The sequence below is a fragment of the Chanos chanos genome, chromosome 4 (assembly GCF_902362185.1).
Source record: "Chanos chanos chromosome 4, fChaCha1.1, whole genome shotgun sequence".
Lineage (NCBI taxonomy): Eukaryota > Metazoa > Chordata > Actinopteri > Gonorynchiformes > Chanidae > Chanos > Chanos chanos.
The window spans coordinates 28,712,284-28,737,514 of NC_044498.1; the positions used below are offsets into that span (position 1 = coordinate 28,712,284).

The window sequence follows — 25,231 nt, forward strand, 5'->3', positions numbered from 1 at the left end:
GTAAAATGAACATAACTATCAAGAAGTTCAGAGGAGGCTGGATGCATGTGCAAGCGGGGTTTTACTGAATGAGAACAAGGCAGCAGAAAAACGCAAGGATCAGGTATAAAGGAAACAGGAATGTTGTATCAAACAGACAGTACTGGGTCTTTGTTAAGACTTCACAAAGAATAATATTTAGGGATGCAATATTTATACAAACAGGCTAATTAGAAAGGGGTTCAACAAATATAATAGGCAAACGCAAACAGGTGTAGACAATGAAAGTGAAGTGCGACCGGTGATCAGTAGACTGGTGATGCTGAACGCTGAACAGTAAGAGCAGAGAGGGGAGGAGACAAGGTTGATGCAGTAACACAAAACATATTACCACTGGATAAGAGTTCTAACAAATGGTTTTTAGGTGAATGAAGGCTCACATTTTGGCTAGTGTGACATAGCATGTACTAAGTGCTTTGGTTAACGTTTCTTCAAAATTGCTCAGTTTTATTCTTTGGACTGAATGTTTAATCCTCAGTGTCCTTCTCCCAGTGCTTACTATGGTCTGCATTGTCTCTGCCAGCTCAAACACTCATTTGTGCTTAACATATTTTAGCACCCTGACCACTTTTGTGAAGCATTGTCCATAAAAGTTTTTAATTTTCAAGTCCATCCAAGGCAAACATTTTATCATGAACATTTAAGTTATTACTTATTTGTGCAGGCACCTGCCATGCTAGTCCTCTAATATTTGGCTATCATCATTCAGGGTTTAGTACTGATTCAGTTAAATTTCATACAGCAGTAGTCAATCACTCCTACAAATTTTCTAAAACTCAGTGACTTTTTTCTTTTGGCAAAGAAACCTCAAAATGGATTTAAGAAGTCTGTAGTGCAGCACTGTAACCCAAAGGGTATATCCACCCTGAAACTAAATGTGAATGATGAATAAATCACTAAGTCAAAGCTTAGAATGGTATAAAGAATAGTATGTCCCATTATAACTACATGCTTAGTTATGTACTGAAAACATAACAAAATTATACACCTAAAGTTACATAGTAAAAAAGAGTAATCCAAATATCAAAAGTATTTTGAAAGAAATGTTTGAAAGTATGCAAAAGAAAACCAGGTTATAAACATAGGACAATTATGGGAAAATATGACTAAGACAAAACATTCGCTCTTACTGAAAATGAATACCAATGGTGAAAACTAACGTAGTGAAAATACACATGGTGGCAATTACAGGTCTCTGTTAATACTGTGATACATCACTGCAATGAGTATAGACAGCTGCTTAGAGGTGCAACAAGTTTGGCTTCTCTGTGGTTCAGATGTTCAACAAGAGGTGCACATGTATTGTCATGCCTGTATCATTGTGATAAATCATATTCATAAATATCACTGTGACATTTCACAACAGTATGGGTGAACTGACAGGGTGTTATTGTAGAACTGATAGAAGAAATGTGCGGTGTTTGTCCAGGAAGAGGTCTGTTCCTGTCGCCAGTGACCCGAGGTCACATAATAGTTCCCCTCTGTGTTTATGTCATCACACTGGGTATAAAACTGGATATAATATAAAATTACCTCTGACCTTTTGATTGCACCTTAGATGAGAACTGACATTATCTCTTGCTAATTAAATTTGGTCCATTGCACATGTCACGCCCTTCTCCTTCCTGTCCCTCTCTGTCCCTCACACCCGGCTCCTTCCTGTCTCTCTCTGCTCCTGTGTCCTTTGTTTATCTGGTTTTTCTCTGCTCTCAGTGTTGGTTTGAGTCTTTTACTTCCTGGTTTCTTGGTTGAGTCTTGTTTTGTTTGAGCTCTTACTTCCTGGTTTTTTGGTGTAGTGCCGTTAGTTAAATTATTGACTCAACCTGTTTTCAGTTAGTTTTGCCTCAGTTAGTCTTATATAAATATTCCTTGGTTTCCCCTGTTTCTTTGTCTGGCTTTGTTTGGAGTTCACCCCATGTCACGTTGTTTTTGCTTGCCTTTTTTACTTGAAGAACTGCACTCTGTAAGTTCTGAACCTCTTTTGTTATGAATGCTGAATATAAAGAAAACACTGACCAGCATTTGCATTCAGCTTCTTCTGCACAGCTTGACAACATGTTCATACCAAACACTGCTTAACTGGCTCTCTGGTCTGGGTGGTTCCTTTTCCATTCATCACTGTGCATCCAGGCGGTTCTACAACAGGCATTAGGTGGGCCTGTCACCACTATTTCCGAAGAGAAATGACACAGGGTACTGCACCAGTGATTTAAAGTCAATTTAATGCTCAAGTGGTCATTCTTTGTTCATTCAACACAAGTGCCTCAGTCTAGCCTCTTACATACAGCCAGCAACATTCTTTTCGTTCTGCTTTAGAGTCATGGGACAAAGACATCATCATCCAGACAGCCTCTCAAAACACACTGTCCTGGCTTTACAGTCATATGCTCTTCTTAGAGAACCAAACCGAAATGAAAAGACTCAGTTTATTTTGACATCATCAGTTATGAGCCCTGGATCTCCCAGGACTCATAGATGCTGATGTCAAAATAAACTAAGTCTTTTCATTTCTGGATCTCAGTCTTTCATAACTGATGTACTTTGTTCCCATTGATCACCATATGTTCACTCAGTAACTGTGTGGTAACTGATACCCTAACTGAACTCCACAGCTTCAGACAGGTACCCTAACTGAACTCAGTGGGCCTCAGATAAACAGTATTCAGTGGTTACTGCTGACTGTATGGTCACCAGCAAAACTGACATGTGACATGCTCCATCTCAGGATTCAATCCTAGGCTCCATCTTTGACCCCTCTGTACAAATCTTTTAGAAACATGTTCATTCTTCAATATATTCAGGATTTTATTTTTTAGAGAGAGAGGGAGGGAATTTCCAAAATCAAAAGGAGACTTTTACAATGTACTATGTGTGTACACACACGTTAGTTTATATATTTCATTAAGCAGACATTCATGAGTGGAAGTGTGGCAGATTGTAGCCTTTAGTTTTGATGCATTATAAAGATTGAGATTTTTTTGAATGAGATCAATATACTTTACACCTTATATGATCCCACTGTCTCTCACCAAAGAACTAATAATCAAGTAAATGAGCTTTTACTGTAAATGGTATACATAAAATGTCCAAATAAGTCAGAAAACGTGGAAAAAAACCTTTTTCAACTTTATTACAGATTAAAGAAAGTGGTTTGTATATAGTTAAGGATTAAAAATGTGTGCACCCTGCTTAATAATCACAGAGTCAGATTTTATTCATAGATATTGGAGTGTGGGGAGAACAACTTCCAGATTCAGTAGTCCTCGCATGCTCTCTTGCGTAACTGGTCACCTCTGAAAAACAAAAACATACAAAAAGATCACCAATAAATTCATTTGTTGGACAAATGAATGAGAAGGAATGTAGTCTGTGGAGGACGGGATTTCAACTGGATTAAAAGGACAAAGCTGTTTTTCATGATTTCAGCTCAAACTTTTAAATTATCCCAGTAAAATGCCGTTCCTTTTCACCTACAAAAATATTTAACTGGCAACTGGTAATATTTCTTAACTCCAAAGGTTGGTGCTTTATGCAGGGTTTGTACAAAATTTACCACATTTCCGTGACCTCAATGACTATTATCTACATATCCATGACCAAAAACTGAATTTTTGTCTAATTGCTCTCTTAACTTTAAGGACGGGGGAGCTGGAATCACTATTAGAGGGTATAACCTATCATTAGCTACCAGGACAGAACAACGCAGCTTGCGTTACTCAAAGCATTAGACAAACCAATCAAATTGTACAATTAGATTATTAGATTCTCTACTTTTGAAATAAGAATGCTACTAAAATATGGAAGGAGGTGTAAATGAACATTTAGTATTAGAGTGCAAGTTATGATGGACAGACTGGGTCTCAGCAAGAAAAAGTACAAATTTCATATACTGATGCTTTTGACAAGTACCTCTCATCTTATATAGCTTACTGGCTGAAGTACACACTGAATGGAGAACATTATGAAGAAGAGAGAGGAAACGCTTACCAGCCTACAGTAGCTCATGTGAACCTCACATGATAACTCTTGAGACATATAACAACGGCTGATTTTTCTTAGATTCGGATGGCCATTTTCATATATACATATTAAATCAAAGATTTATCTTTAGAGTAGCATCAGCACCTTAGGTGGAAGAGCAGTGGGCCTTGCAAGCTGATTTAATGTACTGCATTGTGATTTTGAATTTATTCATATCAGCACGTAACTGACTGTGCTGATTGTATGAGTTCTACAGAACCAGTCTTCTGCACATGGTTACTCTAAATCAGTGGTCACCAACTGGCGGACTCCGGTACAAATCCAGATCCAGACCGCGAGAGGCTTCCATCCAGACCATGAAGCCTTTTGACATAATGGGGGAAAAAAAGAAAAAAACCATCAGCCTATTCTTTATTTTGTCATTAAAGTGACTTTTTCAGCAGGCAGAGTGAGGCCTCCTATTTAAAAATTCTCTGATTACTAGCATAGTTGCTATGTACTCTGAGTAGCCGAGTAGTCAGGGGTGCCGCCTGTTTGGGCAAATAAAGGCCGGTTCCAAATACATGCCGGGTTAAAAACAAAACAAAACAAAACAAACAAAAAAAAAAACACAGATTACAAAAAGTCTCAGGTGGTAAACTCATCATATCTCCACAGCATTATTTAAATCAGTACAACATACGGTAATTATGGCTACCACTTTGTTGCGATTAGTTTCACTTTTAACAGAAATACCATACCGATAGTGTTCTAACTCACATGGATTGTGGTCGCTGTAGGACTATGTGTGTTATGATCCATCACTAGTATTCAGGGACATCACTGCCAAAACTCTCTTTACCTACTCATTATTTCAACCTGTTCCAATTTATCCTCCTTGATTAACAATCAAACAAATAATTCATAATAATCAACTCTATTTGACGTAAATATACAGTAGTAAACAATTACAAATTTCATTTTGTGATAGAATTACTGTTCTCTGTAAGCCACTGCATCATTTGCTATGTCCAAAGATGGTTTTAATCTGTCGATAATTGTGCTCTTCATTCTCTCTCCAAATTGAGGTAATATTAGTACGTTAAAATGATGTGCGAAAATTCTGCAGTTTGAATGCTCATGATACATTCGCTTTTGTGCAGTCTGTGTGCTAAACTTTATTGTGCATTGTTACTATCAGCATCATATTATTATTATCTGACACAAACGGCCTGTAGTAGACCTAATATTCTTATTCTTTCAATACAGTACAGTAAAGGCTATATCCGAGCAGCAGGTATACCTATAGATACTTACGGGATAAATTAGAAATTACACATCACTACAACATTACAAAATACACTACTAAAAATGGACAAAGCATAAATAATGGCCTGTCTATAATAATAGCCTGTCTCAAATGAAGCCTGGTTCTTTCTTCAGTTGAGGTAAAGAAAGGCCCTGGACCTCTTGCAATTTTAGTTGAACGCCCCTGCTCTAAATGCATAGCAATAGTCCAGGGCAGTTTATCTGACCACTGAAAAACCAGTAAGACAGTGCAGTTTCCCAGAAGTGAAGTTAAAGAAACTTCAATTATTTGCTTCCAAGTTGACATAGTGTATGCAATAACTGTACCCATTTTCCACTGACGCGGTGCCGGTGGCTAATCTAGCACCAGGGCCACGCTCTTCCACTGAAAAAATTCTGGTGCCAGTGCCAAAAACCTGGAACTGGCACAGCACTGCAGAATTGCTGGTCCTAAAAGTTGGAACCGTTGACGTCAGTGGCTATGCAAATAAAAACCATGAAAGAACCAATCAGTTCAGTGTTTGATGTGTGAGCTACGTGACGTTCTCTAGAGTAACAAAAAAATTCTGACCAAGATAGCGGTAGGCTAAAGGCTATACGTAGCATGAAAATATGTAGGCTATGTGATTAAAAGATGTATGGGCAACCATTTGTGTCTACATCAACACGGGCTACTATTCTACCAATAAGAGATACATGGGGAAGTGAAGGATTCTTAGGGGAAGCCAAATCCTCTGATGACATATTTTAAAAGTGCAGGATTAAAGTTCTGAGTGACAATAAAATCTGTAAAAGGCCTCTTCATACTTGTGAATAGCCAGTGTCTCCTATTAAACAGTAAGCATGAAGTTTCTTGGTTTAAAAAAAAAGTATTTTAAAAATAATAAAGTCTATTTCAAGAGAAACACATTTTTTTTAAACATGGCATGAGCCAACATTGATGAATTAAAAACAGAGCTAGCAGACAGCATAGCCATTAAAATGGGGGATATTAGCAGACACATTAGCTTAGCCTTGGCATAGTTTTTTTCATGAGAGACAAACAGAAGTGTGGGATATGTAAATGTAACATTACAGATTTCACATGACACCTACATAATATTATAAATATGTTGTCAGAGCATGGAGCTGTCTGGAGATGGTGGTCTGGACAGAGTTCAGCTCTGTATTGTCCCGAAAACTTCAAGGATTTTTTTTTCTTTATGGAAAAAACCCACACATTTTGGGATTAACAATTAAAATAAACTTCATTTTGCAAATCTATTCCAGACCTGGAAAATGTCCCTTTGAATTCCGTTACTTTTCCAGGATTTTCATAACTGCATATAACTGTAAGACTTAATATTACTTAATTTCTGCTAAGACTGTTTAACCACTCTCGAGTAACGTAAAAAAAAAAAACCTGTTTCATGTGTACTGTAAACAAACATCAAAGAATTAGTTGGATTTATTCAAAAATAACTGATACAGTGACAATACATATGATACAATGGATAACTATGGGAAAATGAGCGCAAACAAATAACACACTCAAAAGGACTGCACAGAAAAAGCTGAGAAAATTAAAGGTAAAAGAGACCTGGAGAAGCCAGTTTGAGTGAGTGCCATTTGAAGTTCCTGATCTTGAGCTGCATAATCGGGGAGCTGAGATTCCTGGGCGGGGGGGTGGATTTGAGGAATGAATCTGGAAAAAAGAGCTGGGGCTAAGAGTGCCCAGTCTATAAAAAGAGGCAACACTAGGCTGTCAAGGCAGGCCAATGAATGATTCTACACATTTCCCCAGCATCACCTGCCCTTGGTGCATGGCTGAAATCCCCAAACTGTATTACATTTCAAAGCTTTATTACTCGGCAAAACTCACTTTTTGGGAAAACTGTTGCACTCAGTTTCATAAAACTTGTGGAACACTAAAATCCCAGTGAAACAACAGTAGTAAACAACAAAAGATTTTTATAGTAGTGAGGTTGGGATAATGGGTAGTTTGGTAAGAGTCACTGCTTCATTTGAATTGTTGGAGAGAAACATGTATCTTTAAGAACTGGGATCTGTCTCTCAGTTCTTTCTCAAAGAGACAATGGTTTAAACAGGTAATGTCTAATAGCACTCCATAAAAAATTCTTTTAGAGAACCAGCAAATCACCAGCCGTGGTAATTTACAATTTACTATAGAGTTTCAGATCATTCTGAATTTTGTCTTACCCTTTATAAACTTTCTTGACATACAACAGCATTAAAAAGTATAGAATCACCTTAAAATTTTCATGTTTTTGATAGAAATTGATACCTTGAGTCTCCTTGGTAGCATTAAATTGATCAGAAATTATAGTCAATACATTCTTTTCATGTCATATAACTGTTTTTCATAGAAATTGTTGACAATTTCATAGTATTGTCTAGCTGTCAGTCTTTGAAGATATTTAGGGAAAATTTCAACCAACACCTTCTTTTGCTGTTTCCAGAGGTGCAACTGGCTTGTAGGGCATTTTCCATTTACCTTACGGTGAAGCTCTTCCAACAAGAGCTCAACAGGGTTCAAATCTGGTGATTGTGCGGGCAAATCCATCAAAGACAGTGCTGCAGTTTCCTGTTTCTTCACCAAATAGGTTTCACATAGCTTAGAAGCATGCTTTGCATTGTTGTCCTGCTGCATGATGAAACAGAGTGGTAACCTTTCTGGTTCATTATTCATTGCACTCTGCATAAACCTCCCACTTTGTCAGCCCCATGTCATTACACCTCTTCCACCATGCCTCACACTTAGATTCATCTGTCCATAATATACCTTTCCAGTCGTCCAGAGTCCAATACATGTGTTCTTTTGCCCATGTTAACCTTTTCTTTTTATTTTCCAATTTCAGATATCTAAGGAAGGTATTATTTAAGGAAGCAGCCAATGAGGACCTGTTGGCATCTGTTTCTCAAACTACACCATCTCTGGACATTCTGCTTATTTTCCTGTCCTGGTTAGATCTAGTTTGCCCTCCTCTCTGAAGACAGTAGTGGACACCTTTGCATGAAATCTTCAGTTTCTTAGCAATCTGATGCATGGAATACCCTTAATTTTGTAAAACAACAGCACACTGGAGTGTTTCCTAAAAAAGCTTTTTTGTGTTGGTCATTTCTGAAGCAAGAATTGAACTTGCAACCCAAGGACAGACAATTTACCTGTTTTACTGATCAGAATAATGGGTTTCAGGTGTGCTAATACAATTACAAAGGTGTCTCAAATAACCAATTACCGTTTAAAAATGATTAACTAAGGATGAGCTAAAAAAGTTTATCAAATCAAAATGGGAACTTGATTTGTAATTAATTGTTCACATAAAACTGCAGTCCTTTCCAGCAGTAATAGCCATTTGCAACCTCATTAATATCTTAGCTATATATTTATATCAACTTAATGCCACCTTGTTAGATAAATGCATCAATTTCAATCAAAACGTGAAAATATCTGGGTGAAAATCTCTTTTTGTGTTCTTATAAATTTCAGTGTGTTTTACTGTAGATGTAATTGTTATTTTATGTCAAAATATTAACAATGGGGGTTTCAGATCTCAATGTAAAATAGGTGACCATGCAAAGCATGCACTGGAACAGTTTGGGGAACCATTACCATAAGCGCCAACTTTTTAAAAAAGTCATGCCACAGGGCAACAAATACAAAGCCTTTTGACTCAACCAGAATTTAGTGTTGACAAAAGTGTTTACAAAAAAAACTGAAATTTAAGATAACTTACCTGGTTTAAGAGCGTAAAGTCCTTTAACCACACTTGCCATTGTTGATGGTTTGACTTGAAAGGGCATGTAATGAGCTTTTTGGAGAAGGGCTGAGGGAAAAAGTCAATTGAAAGAAATAAAACATCATACAATCAGGGTTTAGGTTAGCTGGCCAATGCCGGCTTTTAGCCAGTATCACGTGTAGTTGTCTGGTGGATGAGAATATCGCCAAAATGTCCGGTGGGAAACATGCCAGATAAATAAATAAATTCAATAATAGCTCATTAAATAGCCTAATATTGTGAGACCTATAAAATATGTTGACAAGACAGCTTAAATATAAACTTATATAATGCAAAAGTTTGCTTTTGCCTCAACTGTTATGACAATGAGAGATTCACAGAGCGTTTGGTCATGTGACAAAGCACTGTGCGAATTCAAAAGCCTATAGCTCGCCGCAGACACTCCATAGCAACACCCCACACTTTGGCTCACTCTGCATATCAGCATGACTCCAAAATGTCAAAGCAGTCATCCCTTGGCCAGTTTTTTAAAAAAAACAGTGATGGTGCAAGCAATGCAGCTGAGGCCAGCAAGATAAGCGGGAATTTGACAAACACGGTTTTGGAGTTCAGACCAGTCAGCCTATTATTTTATTTTAGACCTAATTACTTCTACATTTAGCCTATTTTAAAGCTATTTAATTTGACTGACTTGGAATGCAAAGAGAGATACATTTAATGTAGGCTCCTGTCTTAATTTAATTAACAATATCAAGGTTATTTGTTTTATTTCATTGTTGTAGCCTATATGTTTAGTTCGCAAAGTTTGCAAAGAGTTGCAAATACTTCATTTGTGCTGACATTAAATAAAATACATTTTTTGGGTCATAGCGTTTGTATTTTGTGTTTTATTGCTGTTTAAATCTAGGCTATTATATGGCTATTTAAAACGTTTGTCCGGTAGCTGTTCTATATGGCCGGAATTCTGGAATATTAACGGCCATATTGGCCGTCAAAAAAAAAAGTCTAGCATAAACTCTGCATACAATATTATATTTTTACAAGGAGGATTTACAGTGCTTTATATTCATGCATATGACAATGCTTACACATCTGCCAAGCAACACTTGTATGTAGAAATAAGAGGAGTTCATTTGGAAGGGACATATTAATAACAACAATGGATGCAACAGCATCCATCTGGCATCATGCAAATGTGAAAGACCATTCAGTACTGACAAAATAGCCAATATGGGTGATTTTTCAGTTCTTACCAAATAACTTGCATTCTTACATCTCCTTCAAACATCTGCCTCCATGTCTACTCAGATCAACTTCCTAAATTTCCCTCAGGATGTATAATGTATCTATCTATCTATCTATCTATCTATCTATTAAGGGTGTAACGGTTCTGAAGCCGACATCGGAACCGCAATACAAATGCCCATGGTCTCATGTCGCAGTTCCGGAATAGGGAACCGCGATCCCCCAACCTGCTGCCAACCGCTGCAGGTGCAGCCTGTTTAGCTCTCATTATGTTACTAATGTAACAAAACTTGTTTTTCATTTCAACACTATAACACATGTAAATCATGAAATTATTATTCTATTTAAAGTTACATCAAAATGTGAATTTTGTGTTAGGGCTGTAACGGTACACATATTTGGTACAGGATTTTCGGTCCGGTGCGCGTTGTGATCCGAGTGAATATAGTCTAGCTATAACCATGCACATTACGTCCATAACTTTTTTATGCTCTGATGGTCAGCTGACCGAAATGGCAGCGGGTAGAGTGATACTTGACAAGATACAGTGTGCCCTCTCTTTTATTTTTCTGTATGCGGAACTAAAATTAAAAACTCATGTTTCCTCTCCGATTCCATAACGGAGACATAACTTAGCAACTGAATTAGCACATGTTCAGTGACACAACCTCGTCAGTATGGCGACCACAAAGCCAAAGCTTGAGGAACTTTCCCGCAACCTTCATGTCCTCTGTTTGGGAACATTTCAGTTTTCCAGTTGAACTACAGCAGCAATCAGCAAGGCAGTGTGCCGGCATTGTTAAACTGAAATCGGGTATGTTGCTGGCAGTATGTCAAACGTGATCTCATTTGAGATGGCATCATCCAAATGTGAATATCGTATATGATTACTCATTTGAGATGGCATCATCCAAATATTTCCAGTACAAGGAAAAAGCAGAGAAAATTGGCAAAGCAAATTGGAAATCATGGCCAGTTTGCCACTGTTTACAAGTTTGTGCAAATTTATAAGTTTACAAGTAAACTCATTTTAAATGAAAGGAAATTTCATGTTTTGCATGTCTTTTTTCACTGTACCGAACTGTGACTTCAAAACCGAGGTACGTACCGAACCGTGACTTTGGCATATCAGTACACCCCTAATCTGTCTCTCTCTCTATCTATCTATCTATCTATCAATCAATGAACAGCCACCACCAGTCCTGACAGCAAATTCTGGCCATGCTTGACACGTTTTTAAGTAAACTAAACTGCATGCCTTGCTGCCTGACCAGTGCAGTGTCTGACCGTTCTTAATGTCTAGACCATTGTTTGATAAGTTGTTATGCAACAAGTATAATACTTTTACAGCAAAGTACGATACTGTATAGCAAAGAAGTCAGTTCTTCGAAAATAAGCCTCTTCAGTGTGATCAAGACACATCTTACATTTTAACCTCACTAAACCCTCCAAGCAATGATGACGTCATTTTAACTTCACTAAACCCTCTAGGTAGTGATGATGTCATTTCAATAGAGAGTATTAGCAACACAGCAAAAGTATTCTGCACTTACGAATTAATGTATTCAGGTGTTTTTCAGCAACATGGTCGGAGAAGAGCTTCATAAGGTCCACTTGCATGTCCCTGTGAAGTTTGGTTTCAACATAGAACTTGTTCTGTAAAAAAAAAAGTCAAAAGAAGAATAAATTAACATTCCCAAAACTGTAACATGTAAAAATCAACGTCAGCTGAATGCAAAAGCCTGTCTCAGATATTTTAAAATTCTAAATTTTTACAGTTTAAAACTTTAAATAAAATTATGAGGAAAAATAAATTTCTATAAAACCAACATTGCTCAGTACTGAAAATTAAGCATTTATTGACAGTGCAGTAACAAGACCACCCGCCACACTCTTCACTGTGTTCTGATTACATTTTTAAAATACTAAACGTCATGTAAAGGCTACATAATTGCTGTTTCATAACTACTCCACTACTTACATGCAGTGAATGTGGAATCTGTGGATACACCGAAACCCAACACCGACACTCACATCGAAACAACTAGTAGCTCAATGTTCCAATATCCTGCTACGGCACGGGGGAACCAAGGCGACAGGTCAGGTGAGAGATGCCCCCTGACCTGTCAGACCCCGAGATTGAGTATCAAGCCCCAAAAAAGCCCTTGCGAGTCGAACGCCAGAGCAGCTGACCTGAAATTGAAGATCATAACTAAGCTGAACACCTCGAACCCCCGGCGGTAACGAAGATTAAGTGAAGTACCTCCTGAAAGTCTATTCAAGGATGTGAATGCAGCACTACGGACAATCCCTACTGTGACCATCACTGAAACCAATAAGCTGATACACAGCACAGCAACAGTGATCCTTGAGATGCTTGGCTATAAGGTGGAGACAAGCCACAAAGAGCAGTATCCTCCATGGAGACGGAGGCTGGAGGAAAAGATCAAGGCAACACGGAGGGAGGTTAGTCAGATATCAGAACTACAGAAAGGCAAAAGCAAGAAAGGGTTACCAGAGAAGTACAACAAGCTGTCCATACCTAAGGCCCAAGAGATTGCCAAGCAAAGACCCTGGCCACCCATCTGAAGAGGAACACCAAAGAAATAGAAGCCAGGAGAATAAATTTTATGTTCTTCACTGCACCATCCAAGGTATACTCTCAGTGGCAAGGTAATAACAAGGGAGTAGATCCACCAAGGCTGGAGACTGAACAATACTGGAAGAGCATATGGGAGAAAGCAGCATCAAACCGCACCAGTGCTTAGTGGCTAGTGGACCTGAGAACAGACCACAGCCCCCTCCCTGAACAAGATCCAGTAACCATCAAAGTGGCAGACATCCAAGAAAGAGTCTCAGGTATGAAGAACTGGACGGCGCCTGGCCCTGACATGATCCATGCCTACTGGCTGAAACAGTTAACTTCACTCCATGAACGCCTGGCTGCACAGATAAACCATTGATAATGGATGGGACCCACCCTGAATGGCTAACCAAAGGTAGGACAGTCCTGATCCTAAAGGATCCCCAGAAGGGAGCAGTCCCATCCAACTACAGACCGATAACCTGCCTCTGCACAACACGGAAGCTCCTGTCAGGCATCATAGCAGATAAAATGAGTAGGCACATGGCTCAATACACGGGTGGGGCCAAGAAAGGTATCGGAAAGAACAGCAGAGGAGGAGCAAAACACAAGCTACTAGTAAATAAGACAGGCGCTCGAGACTGCAAGAGCAGACAGACCAACCTGTGCACCACCTGGATTGACTACAAGAAAGCCTACGATTCGATGGCTCACACATGGATCCTGAAATGCTTGGAGCTGTATAACATCAACAGAACACTAAGAGCCTTCATCAAGAACTCAATGGAGCTGTGGAAAACAACACTAGAGGCCAATTTCAAACCAATTGCACAAGTCGCCATCAAGTGCGGCATCTACCAAGGAGATGCTTTGTCCCTGCTGCTGTTCTGCATAGACCTGAACCCCCTCAGCGAGATCAATCACGAAGAGTGGCTATGGCTACCGTCTATGGAGAGAAGCAACCATCAGCCTCCTCTACATGGATGACATCAAACTGTATGCCAGGAGTGAGTGAGACATCGACTAACTGATCCACACCACTAGGATCTACAGCAATAACATCTGCGTGTCATTCGGGCTTAAGAAGTGTGGTCGGATGGTCACAAAGAGAGGGAAGGTAGTCAGAACTGAGGGGATTGTACTAGCAGAGGGCAACATAGCAGATGTTGAGGAAAGCTACAAGTACCTTGGAATCCCACAGGCAAATGGGAATCATAAAGAGGTTGCTAGGAAAGCAGCAACTGCCAAATACCTGCAGAGAGTGTAAATAACCTTTCATTGAGTTTTATTTGTATTTTTTGTGTCCTCTTTTTATGGTTGTGTCTATTGATTTACGATTTCTCAAAAAATGAAAAAGGCGCTTTTATTTTGAAATTCAGTTGCGCTATCTAGTGTTCATGCGCAGTTGTTATTAGTAGTGGCGGTAAAAAGATTGATTACGGATAAGGTGTTGGAGTGAATTCTACATTCTAATGTTTAGCACCCGGCTGAGGGGCACAAGGTTAGTACGCTGTGTTTGTTTTGGTTGTTTTGTGTAAGCGTGTGTTTCGTGTTTGAAAACAATGCAGATATCGTTTTTGTGCTCCCCTCTTTTGGTCCCGTTAAAACAAATGCGATGTAGTTTAATTTAAACAATTTAGCGTACATTGTTTATGATTTTTACAGTTTATAATCTTCTCTGTAGCTTACATTCTTTTTTGTATGACGAGAAATAGTAGTATAGGTAGCTTTCTGTTGTATTTTATGATGTATTAATGTAAATGTTGACTTGTATTTTTGTTGGTTTCTTCCGTGAGCTCTTACGGTGTGTTTGTAAAGGAACATATTCCCAATAAAACAATTTTCATAAACCACCCGTTGGAAGACCAGGACCTTCAATCAGCCAGGGATGCTATAGAGAGTAAGGCAAGTCCTGAGAAGTCAGCTGAATGGGAAAAACAAGGTCCAGGCTATCAACACCTACGCCCTGCTGGTCATCAGATACCACGCTGGAGTAATAAGCTGGCCAAAGGAAGAGATAGAAGCCACTGACATTAAGACAAGAAAGCTCCTTACAGTGCATGGAGGATTTCACTCCAAATCCAGCATCCTGAGACTGTACACTAAGCGGAATGAAGGAGGCTGAGAACTAGTGAGCGTCAGAGCCACAATCCAGGCTGAGACAATAAAGATCCAAGAATACATCAGGAGGATGGCCCCAAGCAGTGAAGTGCTTAGTGAACACCTCAGGCAGCAGAAACCTCTGAACGAAGGAATACAGGAGCAGGGACCATCATGGAAGGATAAGCCCCTGCACGGCATGTACCACCGTCAAATAGAGGAAGTGGCTGACATCGAGAAATCCTACCAGTGGCTGGACGAGGCTGGATTGAAGGACAGCACAGAGGCACTGATCATGGCAGCACAGGAACAGGCCCTGAGTACAAGATCAATAGAGGCTGAGGTCTACCACACCAGACAGGACGCTAGGCGCTGGCTGTGCAAAGATGCCCTGAGACAATGCAGCATATAACAGCAGGGTGTAAGACACTAGCAGGCAGGGCGTACAAGGAATGCCATAATCAAGTGGCTGGCAGAGTATACAGGAACACCTCTGCCGAGTATGAACTGGAGGCCCCAAGGTCAAAATGGGAAACACCCCCAAAGGTGGTGGCGAACGACAGGGCTAAGATCCTGTGGGACTTCCAGATACAGACTGACAAGCTGGTTATGGCTGATCAAACGGACATAGTAGTGGTGGACAAGCAGAAGAAGAAAGCCATAGTGACAGTCATAGCAGTCCCAAGTGACAGCAACATCAGGAAGAAGGAACAAGAGAAGCTGGAGAAATACCAAGGGCTGAAAGAAGAGCTAGAAAAGATGTGGAGGGTGAAGTTAACAGTGGTCCCCGTGGTAATCGGAACACTCAGAGCTGTGACCCCCAAACTAGGAAAGTGGCAGATCCCTGGAAGAGCGCAGTCCTTGGAACAGCTAAGATACTGCGTAGGACCCTCAAGCTCCCGGGCTTGGAGAAGAAAGAAGACCGCCTACCGAGGCAAGGGTGAATTTTGTGTGTGTGTGTGTATAGAGAGAGAGAGAGAGAGTGCTGGGCAATATACCTGTTTTAATTTCCCGTATGGTATGAATTTTTTATATACTGCCATACCTTAGCATAGCTGAAATAATAGCTGTAACGCTTCAATAGGCAGCGAATTAACTAATATTGTTCGCCGATAGAAGCGATACGGTGCGCTGTGCTCAGTGGTTTGAGAGGGGACCCCTATTAATTGTGCATACCCTTATAAGGGTTATAAGTTTATAAGAAAACAGTTAATTATAGGGATGGATATTTCAAGCAGAAGTACTATTCGATATTCACTGGGAACTATTAGACCATTCTTCGAATAGTGCCCGCAATAAAGGAAAATGATGGCTTATTTCTGTATTTCTCATATAGCAACGTATCAGTGTTAATACAGCTCAAAAGGTGCTTGGCAAGTTTATCGTTTCAGTCAGTATGACAACAAACTTTTTAAAACATTGGGGGAAAATAAGTGCTGACCTAACCTAAGCCAAAATGATACTGATAATGATTTTGAACATGTCTATATTCTGAACATACCTGAATGAAAGCAATGCTGACATGAACATTCATTTTTAACACGTCTGTCTTCATAAAGGCTAATCTGAGCAACTGTTCAGGCCTATAGCCTATTCCATATTTTTATTTAAAAAATGGGCATGTCCACATGGCTGGGATGAAGACAGGAGCACAGTCTGTGTACAAGAAGTTCTGCCATGGAAAACACCCTCTCATGTTGGCACAGACGTTGCAGATGCACACAAGTATGACTTTGCTAATTTTGCCAGTTGGGGATATTTGTTTTTGCTGGTTTGTTGGTAAGTAATGCGTTACTTATTACCAGGCGCCGGTAAAAACAAGGGTAAATCTATTTTTTAAGACAAGACAATAGTCGCATAAACCATTCGATTTCCTATAATCTAATGACTATGGAAAAATCATGACCCTTTTTCTAATTAATTATCGCTTGGGGTTGCTGCTGCATCAATTAAAAGACTATGCAACTATGCTGCGGTTGGTCTCAGCGCATAGGGCAAAGCATAAAATTATGATATGATATGAAGATAACATTTGCTCTTACCTTACACAATGGAGAATTATGGATATCGACGCTATTTTAACGTTATTGTTACCAACATTCTACAGCAGCCCATGAAAAGCTCAGTCAAAGCGCGTTGTGCACACTATAGTTTAACTGGGTTAAACCCGGGTAAATTTGAAAATGCATAATTATTTCTCCGTTAAATGTTCTTATTGTGTTTACATATAGCAACTGTTTTTTTGCCCGGTCATCATTAGTAAGCCTAACTGGCTTAAAAATGAAATTAGTCATATTTGCTTGCATCTATCTTTTAACAACATTAATTTGTTTAGCCACGTTAGTAGCCTAGTCTGTTATATGACAGACTCAATATTAGAGCCATCATTGAGAAATCTGTCCACAACTCACAAATGTTGCACATTTATTTCATCACAACGACAGTGGGGAAAGGAAATTTGCACAGTGAAATACAACAATTTTGCGTATCATTTTGCGTATCACAGCGGTCATTTTTGATCCAATTTTGAAACTTACTCACCTTTTACACGCTTTACAGCTAGTTAAAAAGCAGCCCTGTTAACATGACTGACAGACTTGAACTCAACTCCCAAGACCAATTAATTAATCCATTACAGTAGTGGTGCTAGTGCAAATCTGATTTATTCCACTGTTAATATTTCATTTGATTGTATGTTATGATAATATATTTCATGTTAATTTCATGATTTGCTGTGACTAATCAAAATTAAGAATTTGGTCATGTTTAGCCCGATGGAGGCTACCATTTTACATTAAAATTAGTCCAGTGAAACGTTCTACTCAGCACTGTGTTTTTTTCTACTGTTGCCTCACCCCAAGCTACTGGCTCACAGTCAGCTGTTATGGAACAGAACAGGTGTCTAAGAATGCAACAACTTTTACTCTTATTCTTAAACAGTACTGATGTACTCAGTTACCTACAAAATATTTCAGTATACAACTCAGTAATGGCAAATAAATGACATTATTTAATTAACGGCATTTATTTTAATCAGCGAAAGTATGCTTTACAGACAGAACAGAAACACTTTTCTTCTCTAGAAAAGACAGTACTTTCTACTGATATGATCATTTGGAGCATGTAAGCTTAGGCCTAACTAATGACAGTTCACGCACAGTATAGCCAGAGATGAGAGCGTCTGAATGTGTGTGTGTGTGACAGAGCCATCTTAGGCAAGGAGGCAGCAGGAGTCAAGATGGTGGTTTGTGGCTGAACACAATAATGCCAATAATAAACAGGAAAGAAATGAAAGAAACCGAACCAAAATAAAAGGTATTTACACTATTTACAGTTCTTGCCAGGAAAACAAACGAGACATAAATCCTGCAAGACTTTTCATTAACTATTTCCACTCACAAAATTCAATCTCCTACAAACTCCGACGGCAACCAACCAACAACATCCCACCCCAAAACAAAATTGAGGGCTTTTATAGTTTAAAAATAGGTTACAGGTAGTTTAAATTCAAACTAACAGCTGACGAACTAAAAGCATCCGTGGGTAAAAGCATGAACTTGGATATGCACTGGTCTGCTGGGAAATCCCATTTTCAAAGAGACAATGTCTTAGCAGAAATTCCGAGATATCATGCACTATCTGCGCTTTGATGACAAGAACACAAGGGCTGCCTGCCTTGTTACAGATAAATTTGCTATGATATCCAAGATTTTCGATAAATTTGTGAAAAACAGTATTGCTTCTCACACATCCGGTGTGTCCTAACTGTAGATGAACAACTGTTCCCTACCAAGTCGTGCTGTTGTTTCACACAGTACATGGCCAATTTGGTATTCAATTCTGGGTGGCCGCTGATGTTGAAACAAAATACCTGCTGAACGCAATTCCCTATCTAGGGAAAGATGACAGTAGGCCAGACAAGCTATCGGACAGTATTATAATGTATCTCATGGAGCCTTTCCTGGGGAAAGGAAGAAATGTCACAACAGACAATTTCTTCACCTCACTGGCACTGGCAAACAATCTTTTGGAGAACAAAACCACAATTGTTAGCACAATGAATAAAAACAGATGAAAGATGCTCCCTTGTGCACAGGCACAGTCTGAAAGATTTTCCACCAAGGTGCTGAGGGCTGGAAAAGTTACACTCACCATTTATCAGGCAAAGCCAAAGAAAAATGTTTGCATCCTGAGCACAATGCATCAGACAGTTTCAATTGATAATGGCGCAAAGAAACTGCTTGAAACAATTTTCTACTACAATAGCACTAAAGTTGGTGTTGATGTAATGGACCAAATGGCATGGCTGTATTCGGTAAAGGGAGGCAGCCACTGCTGGCCTGTGGCTTTGTTTTACAACCTCCTGGACCTGGCTGTGATTAAGGCACATGTTCTGTACAAACAGTGCATGAGCATCACCATAAGCAGAAGGAAATTTATTCTCGAGCTGGTAAAAGAGCTGCGTGTGCACCAGAAAATAGCAAAGGCAATGAGGGCGACAGCATGCAAGCGACTTTTGCCTGAAACTCCTTCTCCGCCTGCAAAAAGGAGACAGTGCCAAATCGGCAGACATTCAGGGAACAGAACATGTGACATCTGCCAGACATGTAAGTGACCTGTCTGTGGCAAATGCTCAAAGAATGCACCACAGCTGTGCTTGGAATGTAGATAAAGCAATGCGCACATCCCAAGCACAGTTTGAAGGGAACTTGACTCGAGTTGGTGAGCAAATCAAACGATTCATGACACGATCATTACAAGCACAATGCATCAGACAGTTGGGGTTGACAGTGGCGCAAAGACACTAGCAGAGACTACTTCCTCACTGTTTCAAGTCAGCAGACGTTCAGGGAACAGCGCTTACGACGTCTGTCAGACAACTAAACGACTTCTCTGTGGCGAATGCCCCAAGAAAGCACCAAAGCTGTGCTTGGAATGTTGATAAAGCGATGTACGCATCCCGAGCACAGTCTGAAGGGAACATGACTTGAGTTGAGACAGTGCCAAATCGGCAGATATTCAGGGAACAAAACTTATGACATCTGTCAGACATGTAAGCCAAATGTAATGTAAGCCTTTCAGTGGTGATAAAGGCATTTGCGAGAGGACTGGGATCACACCTAGGCTATTGGTCTAGACTGTCAGTCGAATATCTCTCCACTTGAGAAACACAAAACACAAAACAGCGAGGTGGAATAGAGGCGCGACATTCCCTGCTTGAACAGGCTGTGCACAAGGGATTACGGCATCTAAACATTTAGGATACTAAATAGCTCGAAAAGTACTTTATGTATTTTACTTAGCACATTTCTCATTGTATCTTGAGTATCCTGTATAACGTATAATTCCTTTTTTCTTAAGTATTTCCTGTAAATAAACAACACAGCTGTCGATTTTCCAAAAAGAAGAGTTTTTTTTTGTGCTGTAATTCAGTTTCAGTACATGGTAATAATACACCTCCTCTTATGTTACGCCATTTATTCTAAAAGCCTACACACCCGACACAGTTTTGTTGATAAAACTCCATTGCGACATACATATTTTGTACAAAAAAAAATCATGCATATTTATTCATTTCCAAGCTGTGTCTACATTTTCTATTACATATGTGGAATTAGATTTAGCTGCTCGGCGGTAGGCAACTTGTGGTATGAACTAGTTTTGGCCAAATCATTCAAATGTGGGAAAGTAACGAGAGACTATGGCACTCTATTGGGAGGGGTTGGGGAGGTGTCACTCGTACGCTACTTGGCAGGCTAGATGTTAGGCTACTCATAGCCTACTGAATGCCTTGAAGAGACAGACAGGTTCGGAACTGAAACGCTTTAGCCTCACTCTCCAGTGCCATTCAAAACATTCTCACACTCTAAACTCTTGGATCGTACCCTTACAATAAATGAATGACTAGAGACAACGACGTGATCATTTTAAGTCGACAACTGAATGTTGATAAAGTTGGGCTACGCATTTAACTGACCAAGTGTAGTCTCGCAATGTCTGTGACATCCCTTATAATAAATTAATTCTCCAAGGCAGAGGACTAAATATTAAAAACAAATACTATGAAAAAGTTGCCTGAACTAGTCTTGTTCAGATGGTTTTCTCAGTCGAGTTTGATCAAGACTTCTTCCTGAGGTTATGACTTGGCAAACAAATAAATAATCAAAACATTATGCTGAATGATGGAAGGGCTGGACAACAAATGTTCTAATGAAATAATCACCGACTATCAACACTGAAATGAATGATACGCAACTTGCCAAACGTAAGTTGATCTTGCAAGAAAACTATTTGCTTTGTGCAAGAAGCGCCATCTAGCCATCATTATGTGTCAGTAACAGTGTCCTTGCCTAATGACTCGGCTGTAGGTAAAACCAGCACGACGCTACTGGTAGGAAGTCACAGCGGTCAAATGACCGACACTCTGCGCTTCAAGGTATAAGTAGGTCAAACCGGCGCGGTGCTTCTAGTGTTAAGTCTTACCATGTACAGTATATGAATACAGGAACAATGTACTTAACTCTTACCATGTATATGAATACAGGAACAATACACTGAAGTGCTGCTGTGTACTGGGTCAGAGCAAGGTTGAAGTTTTCGATGAAACTCTCACTTGGGCTGCCCTTCAAAAGAGAGAACACCACATGTCAGACTGTTCTTTTTTCTTTTTTTAGAAAAGAGTTAATATGGTCACCCATACTGTACTTGAACTTCATGGTCAACTTCATGATGTAGTAAGACGCCACACCTGCAAAGTGCAAGAGGACTGTCATTGTGCCCTCACATAAATAATAACATGAAATTAAATAATATCCTTAAATATCAGAGAAAAGAGACAAGCTAAAAGAATCTGTGTCTTCCATGGAATGGACAGTATGTTACCACCCTGGACTCATGGACTGAGCCTCCATGGTCACTCCCTTAACCCTAAAAAAATCAAAATGCTTGGAGATGTAGCTGCATGGAATAAATCTAGTAAAGTTCTTCTCCCATCACACCTCATTAATCAATATAGTTCACATTGTTGAAAGACCCAGACACTAGCCTCTCCTGCATCAGAGAGAACAGTGTGTTGGTCTTCACTTTTTGCCTGTCTGAGTTACCTTTGATAAGAGATGAGGACAAATTGCCATGAATATATAAGCGTGTACTGTCTATTCTAAAGAATTATTTTTGTCTTTTTCTCCCCATTTACCTCTGCAATTGGGTTTAGATGTGGCACAATTTCGATAACACTAAATTAGATCTCAAACTTTCTTTTACTTTAACCATTGTTTAACCCTGTTTGAACCACTGTTTCCAAGGCACTTGTTTTAACCATATTTATTTACCAAGCTCTTTTCTTCTATTTACCTACAAACATGCACAACTGTTTCATTCTGAACATCACAAGGAGACCAACTGACAACAAATTATAGTGTAGATATTGTCATTATTATTACTGTTATTATTACTATTACTATTATTATTATTATTAATAATAATAATAATAATAATAATATCATGTACTGCTATCATTTTTGCAATAGTAGCACAAAATGTAGTGCTGAACACTCACACCATCTAATAATCATGTATGATTCAAAAGAATAATTTTAAAAGTGTAAGTTCAAAACTTTTGTTAATTATTTTGAAGCGTTCGATAAAGGCATGTTAAGTGAGCAGGAAAAAAGTGTGAGAACACAGGGTAAATTCTGTGTTGCTCCACTGAAACTCCATGTGCAAGTGCAGCGATAAGTGTGCAAGTCCTCAACATTTTCACTTAATGTATGTTTGCACACACTTGCTGCAGCTAGGATAATATTTCCACTTAATCAATTCACTGAGCTGATGTCAAAGGCCCCACTGTGTCAACACATTCCCAAATACTACCACAGCAGTTGTGCTCTGCAGTTGTGCTCTGTCTACATCCTACAAAGGACAGATCAACTGAGATACTTGCAGGTCTGTTCATTCGCATTGTGAATGAGAAGCTTTTCAGTTGTGTAAATCACAGTTAAACAAAAAACACTGTCAATTAACAATTAAAAAAAATGTTTGTAAGTCTGGACTGAAGTGGCAATTTAAAAAGAAGAGATAAGTTGATCAGTCGAATCCTTTATTTTATTTCTGAATGGATTCACTGCTACATTGCTAAATTGAAATTGGTGCATATTCTGCATTGTAGGCATTTTTAATTACATATCCATAGCAGCAGTTACAGACAGACTTAAAATCAATACAACACTTAAAACTGTTACATGAATGACTGCCTGACAGATGTTTCTCAATGAGCGCACAATAGACAAACACTTGCAGTGCTGGAAACACAGTGTCTTCAGCTTTTACAGTGTTTTCCGTACTTTTGGTGTGTTTGACATGCCACACAGTTTAAGTAAAACTGTCATTATCATACTGTAAAGACTATGGAAAACAGCACATCAAGACCTTACCTGTAGTTCTGTGGAAACTTGTTTGAGATGGCAAGTTATCTTCCATATCAAGTCACTGTATAGTAGATCTGAGTGTTGCTGACAAACACACTTATACACATGACTAGAAAAAGAGAAGGAAATGAGACAGTAAAACCAAATGAAAACACAAATTTCTAAAGTTTTTTACAGTCCTAATAATTCATAGTTGATGTGATTTAAAAAAAAAACCAAACAAACAAAAAAAAAAAAAACAAGAAAACGAAGTTTATTTTTTAAGGTAGGCCTACTGTTTGCCTAGTGTAACAATGTAAGCAAAGAAAAGACCTGCCAGGATTAGAACCTAAGGCTTTCTTGCTGTGAGGAAAGAGTGCTAACCACTGAGCCACCATGCAGAAGAGCCTTAATCCACTAAAGGAACAATGTAAAGCTAAGGAAGATTCTCGCCCTTCAGGACACAGAAAAGTCCATGCCTTTAATAGATCTAGACAGCATTACTGCAATACTCTCTTTTGTAGATGTTCCAAAGAGTTCCTAAACAGCGTTAAGAAATTGTAAAATACTGTTGTCAGGGTAACTGTACTTCAGCTGTAAAGTTCTGACTGCTAAATTAAATTGCCCATTGCAGCTCTATTACATTATACAGCTTACTGTACTGTGCTTCTCCAGAACTGCACTGTAGCTTCACCATATCGTCTGTGATATAATGAATTTCAGAATTTATACTGTCTATTAAATGTCCTGTCATTTAGTATTGTAATGTAGATTTTCTAAAATGTACTGTAACTATGATTATGTTTTGTGGGGCTGCAAGGCCTGCTTCTGGTAACTGGGTAAAAGCAAACAATTAAACAACATAAATGAACTATGCTGTACTACGGCTCCCAATAACATTTAATACAAGCTTAGATTCCAACCTGTATATCTGTTCGTAAGAAATGGAGATATGATCCATTGGGCTTCTTGTTAGCAAGTGTTCAATGGCTCTCTCCAGTTTTGGCCAATATGTTCTTTTGTAGTCATCAGCCGTCATTGCATTCATCACTAAGTAAAAACATTGGTTAAGCTAGTTTAGCTGGGTGCATTAGGTAAATTCGCAGAACTTCTATAATATCATTGACATGAAGTTTTCAAGTTCCGTTTTTTAAATGGCTACTTTCAACTTACAAATTTTTGATGATGAGTGAAGAATTAACCTTCCAGTGTCTGGGGTCCCTTTAGAACTGCAAGAGTCACTGCTGACAGTGCACAAAACTCCATTAGCATCCATGCACATTTGTTCTCCTCTTGAACAAGAGTCACTGTGAAGGTGGGCATTATCATCTATTCCACTCGGTCCGACTAAAGGTGGACAGTGAGAGTGGGGTAAATCCGACTGCAGGTGTCTCGCATTTGAGCATGCGTTCCCAAATTTCTCAAAAGAGTTTGTGTTGTCACATTCCTCTAGGCGGTCCTCGTCCATGACTTAAGTTTAATAATCAACTTGCGAGCACCTGTCACACGTTAAAAACACAAAATAGAGAAGGGAGAATGTGCCCCATGATATTTCTGAAAGTTGCATATTAATCAAACTTTCCTTCTGATTTGTATAAAAATTGGGGAAGTTTATTCCTGCACGGTTAAACAGGGAAAATGGCGATACCGCTGGAGCTGCGTGAACTACGCAATGGTGATTAGATTGTACAATGGCCGCCGGAAAAGTATTATTTCAAAATAAAAGTCGAACCAGAAGAGAATCTTACGGCGTGACTTGTTACAGCAGGACCACGTTTCATTGCCGTCTAAGAGCACCAAGGGTATGGAGGACTGAAAAGATTAGAAAAAATGAAAGCCCAACAGTGCAT

The 25,231-nt window shown here is 39.1% G+C and overlaps 1 protein-coding gene across 2 annotated transcripts; it reads right to left on the reverse strand.

Moving 5' to 3' along the window:
• Positions 1 to 3,087: 3,087 nt before the first annotated feature.
• cacul1 (CDK2 associated cullin domain 1) lies at positions 3,088 to 25,016 on the reverse strand. Of its 2 annotated transcripts, none has more exons than XM_030772036.1 (8): positions 24,555 to 25,016; positions 24,305 to 24,431; positions 23,409 to 23,511; positions 21,504 to 21,599; positions 11,846 to 11,948; positions 9,045 to 9,134; positions 6,887 to 7,025; positions 3,088 to 3,332 (listed from the first exon to the last, which is right to left on the reverse strand). In XM_030772036.1, the coding sequence occupies exons 1-8, from the start codon at positions 24,847 to 24,849 to the stop codon at positions 3,293 to 3,295; spliced, it is 993 nt and encodes a 330-aa protein (XP_030627896.1). In that variant the 5' UTR covers positions 24,850 to 25,016; the 3' UTR covers positions 3,088 to 3,292. The 2 variants fall into 2 exon arrangements, with proteins under 2 accessions (XP_030627896.1, XP_030627897.1); XM_030772037.1 differs by lacking the exon at positions 3,088 to 3,332 and adding an exon at positions 6,409 to 6,505.
• Positions 25,017 to 25,231: the final 215 nt, after the last annotated feature.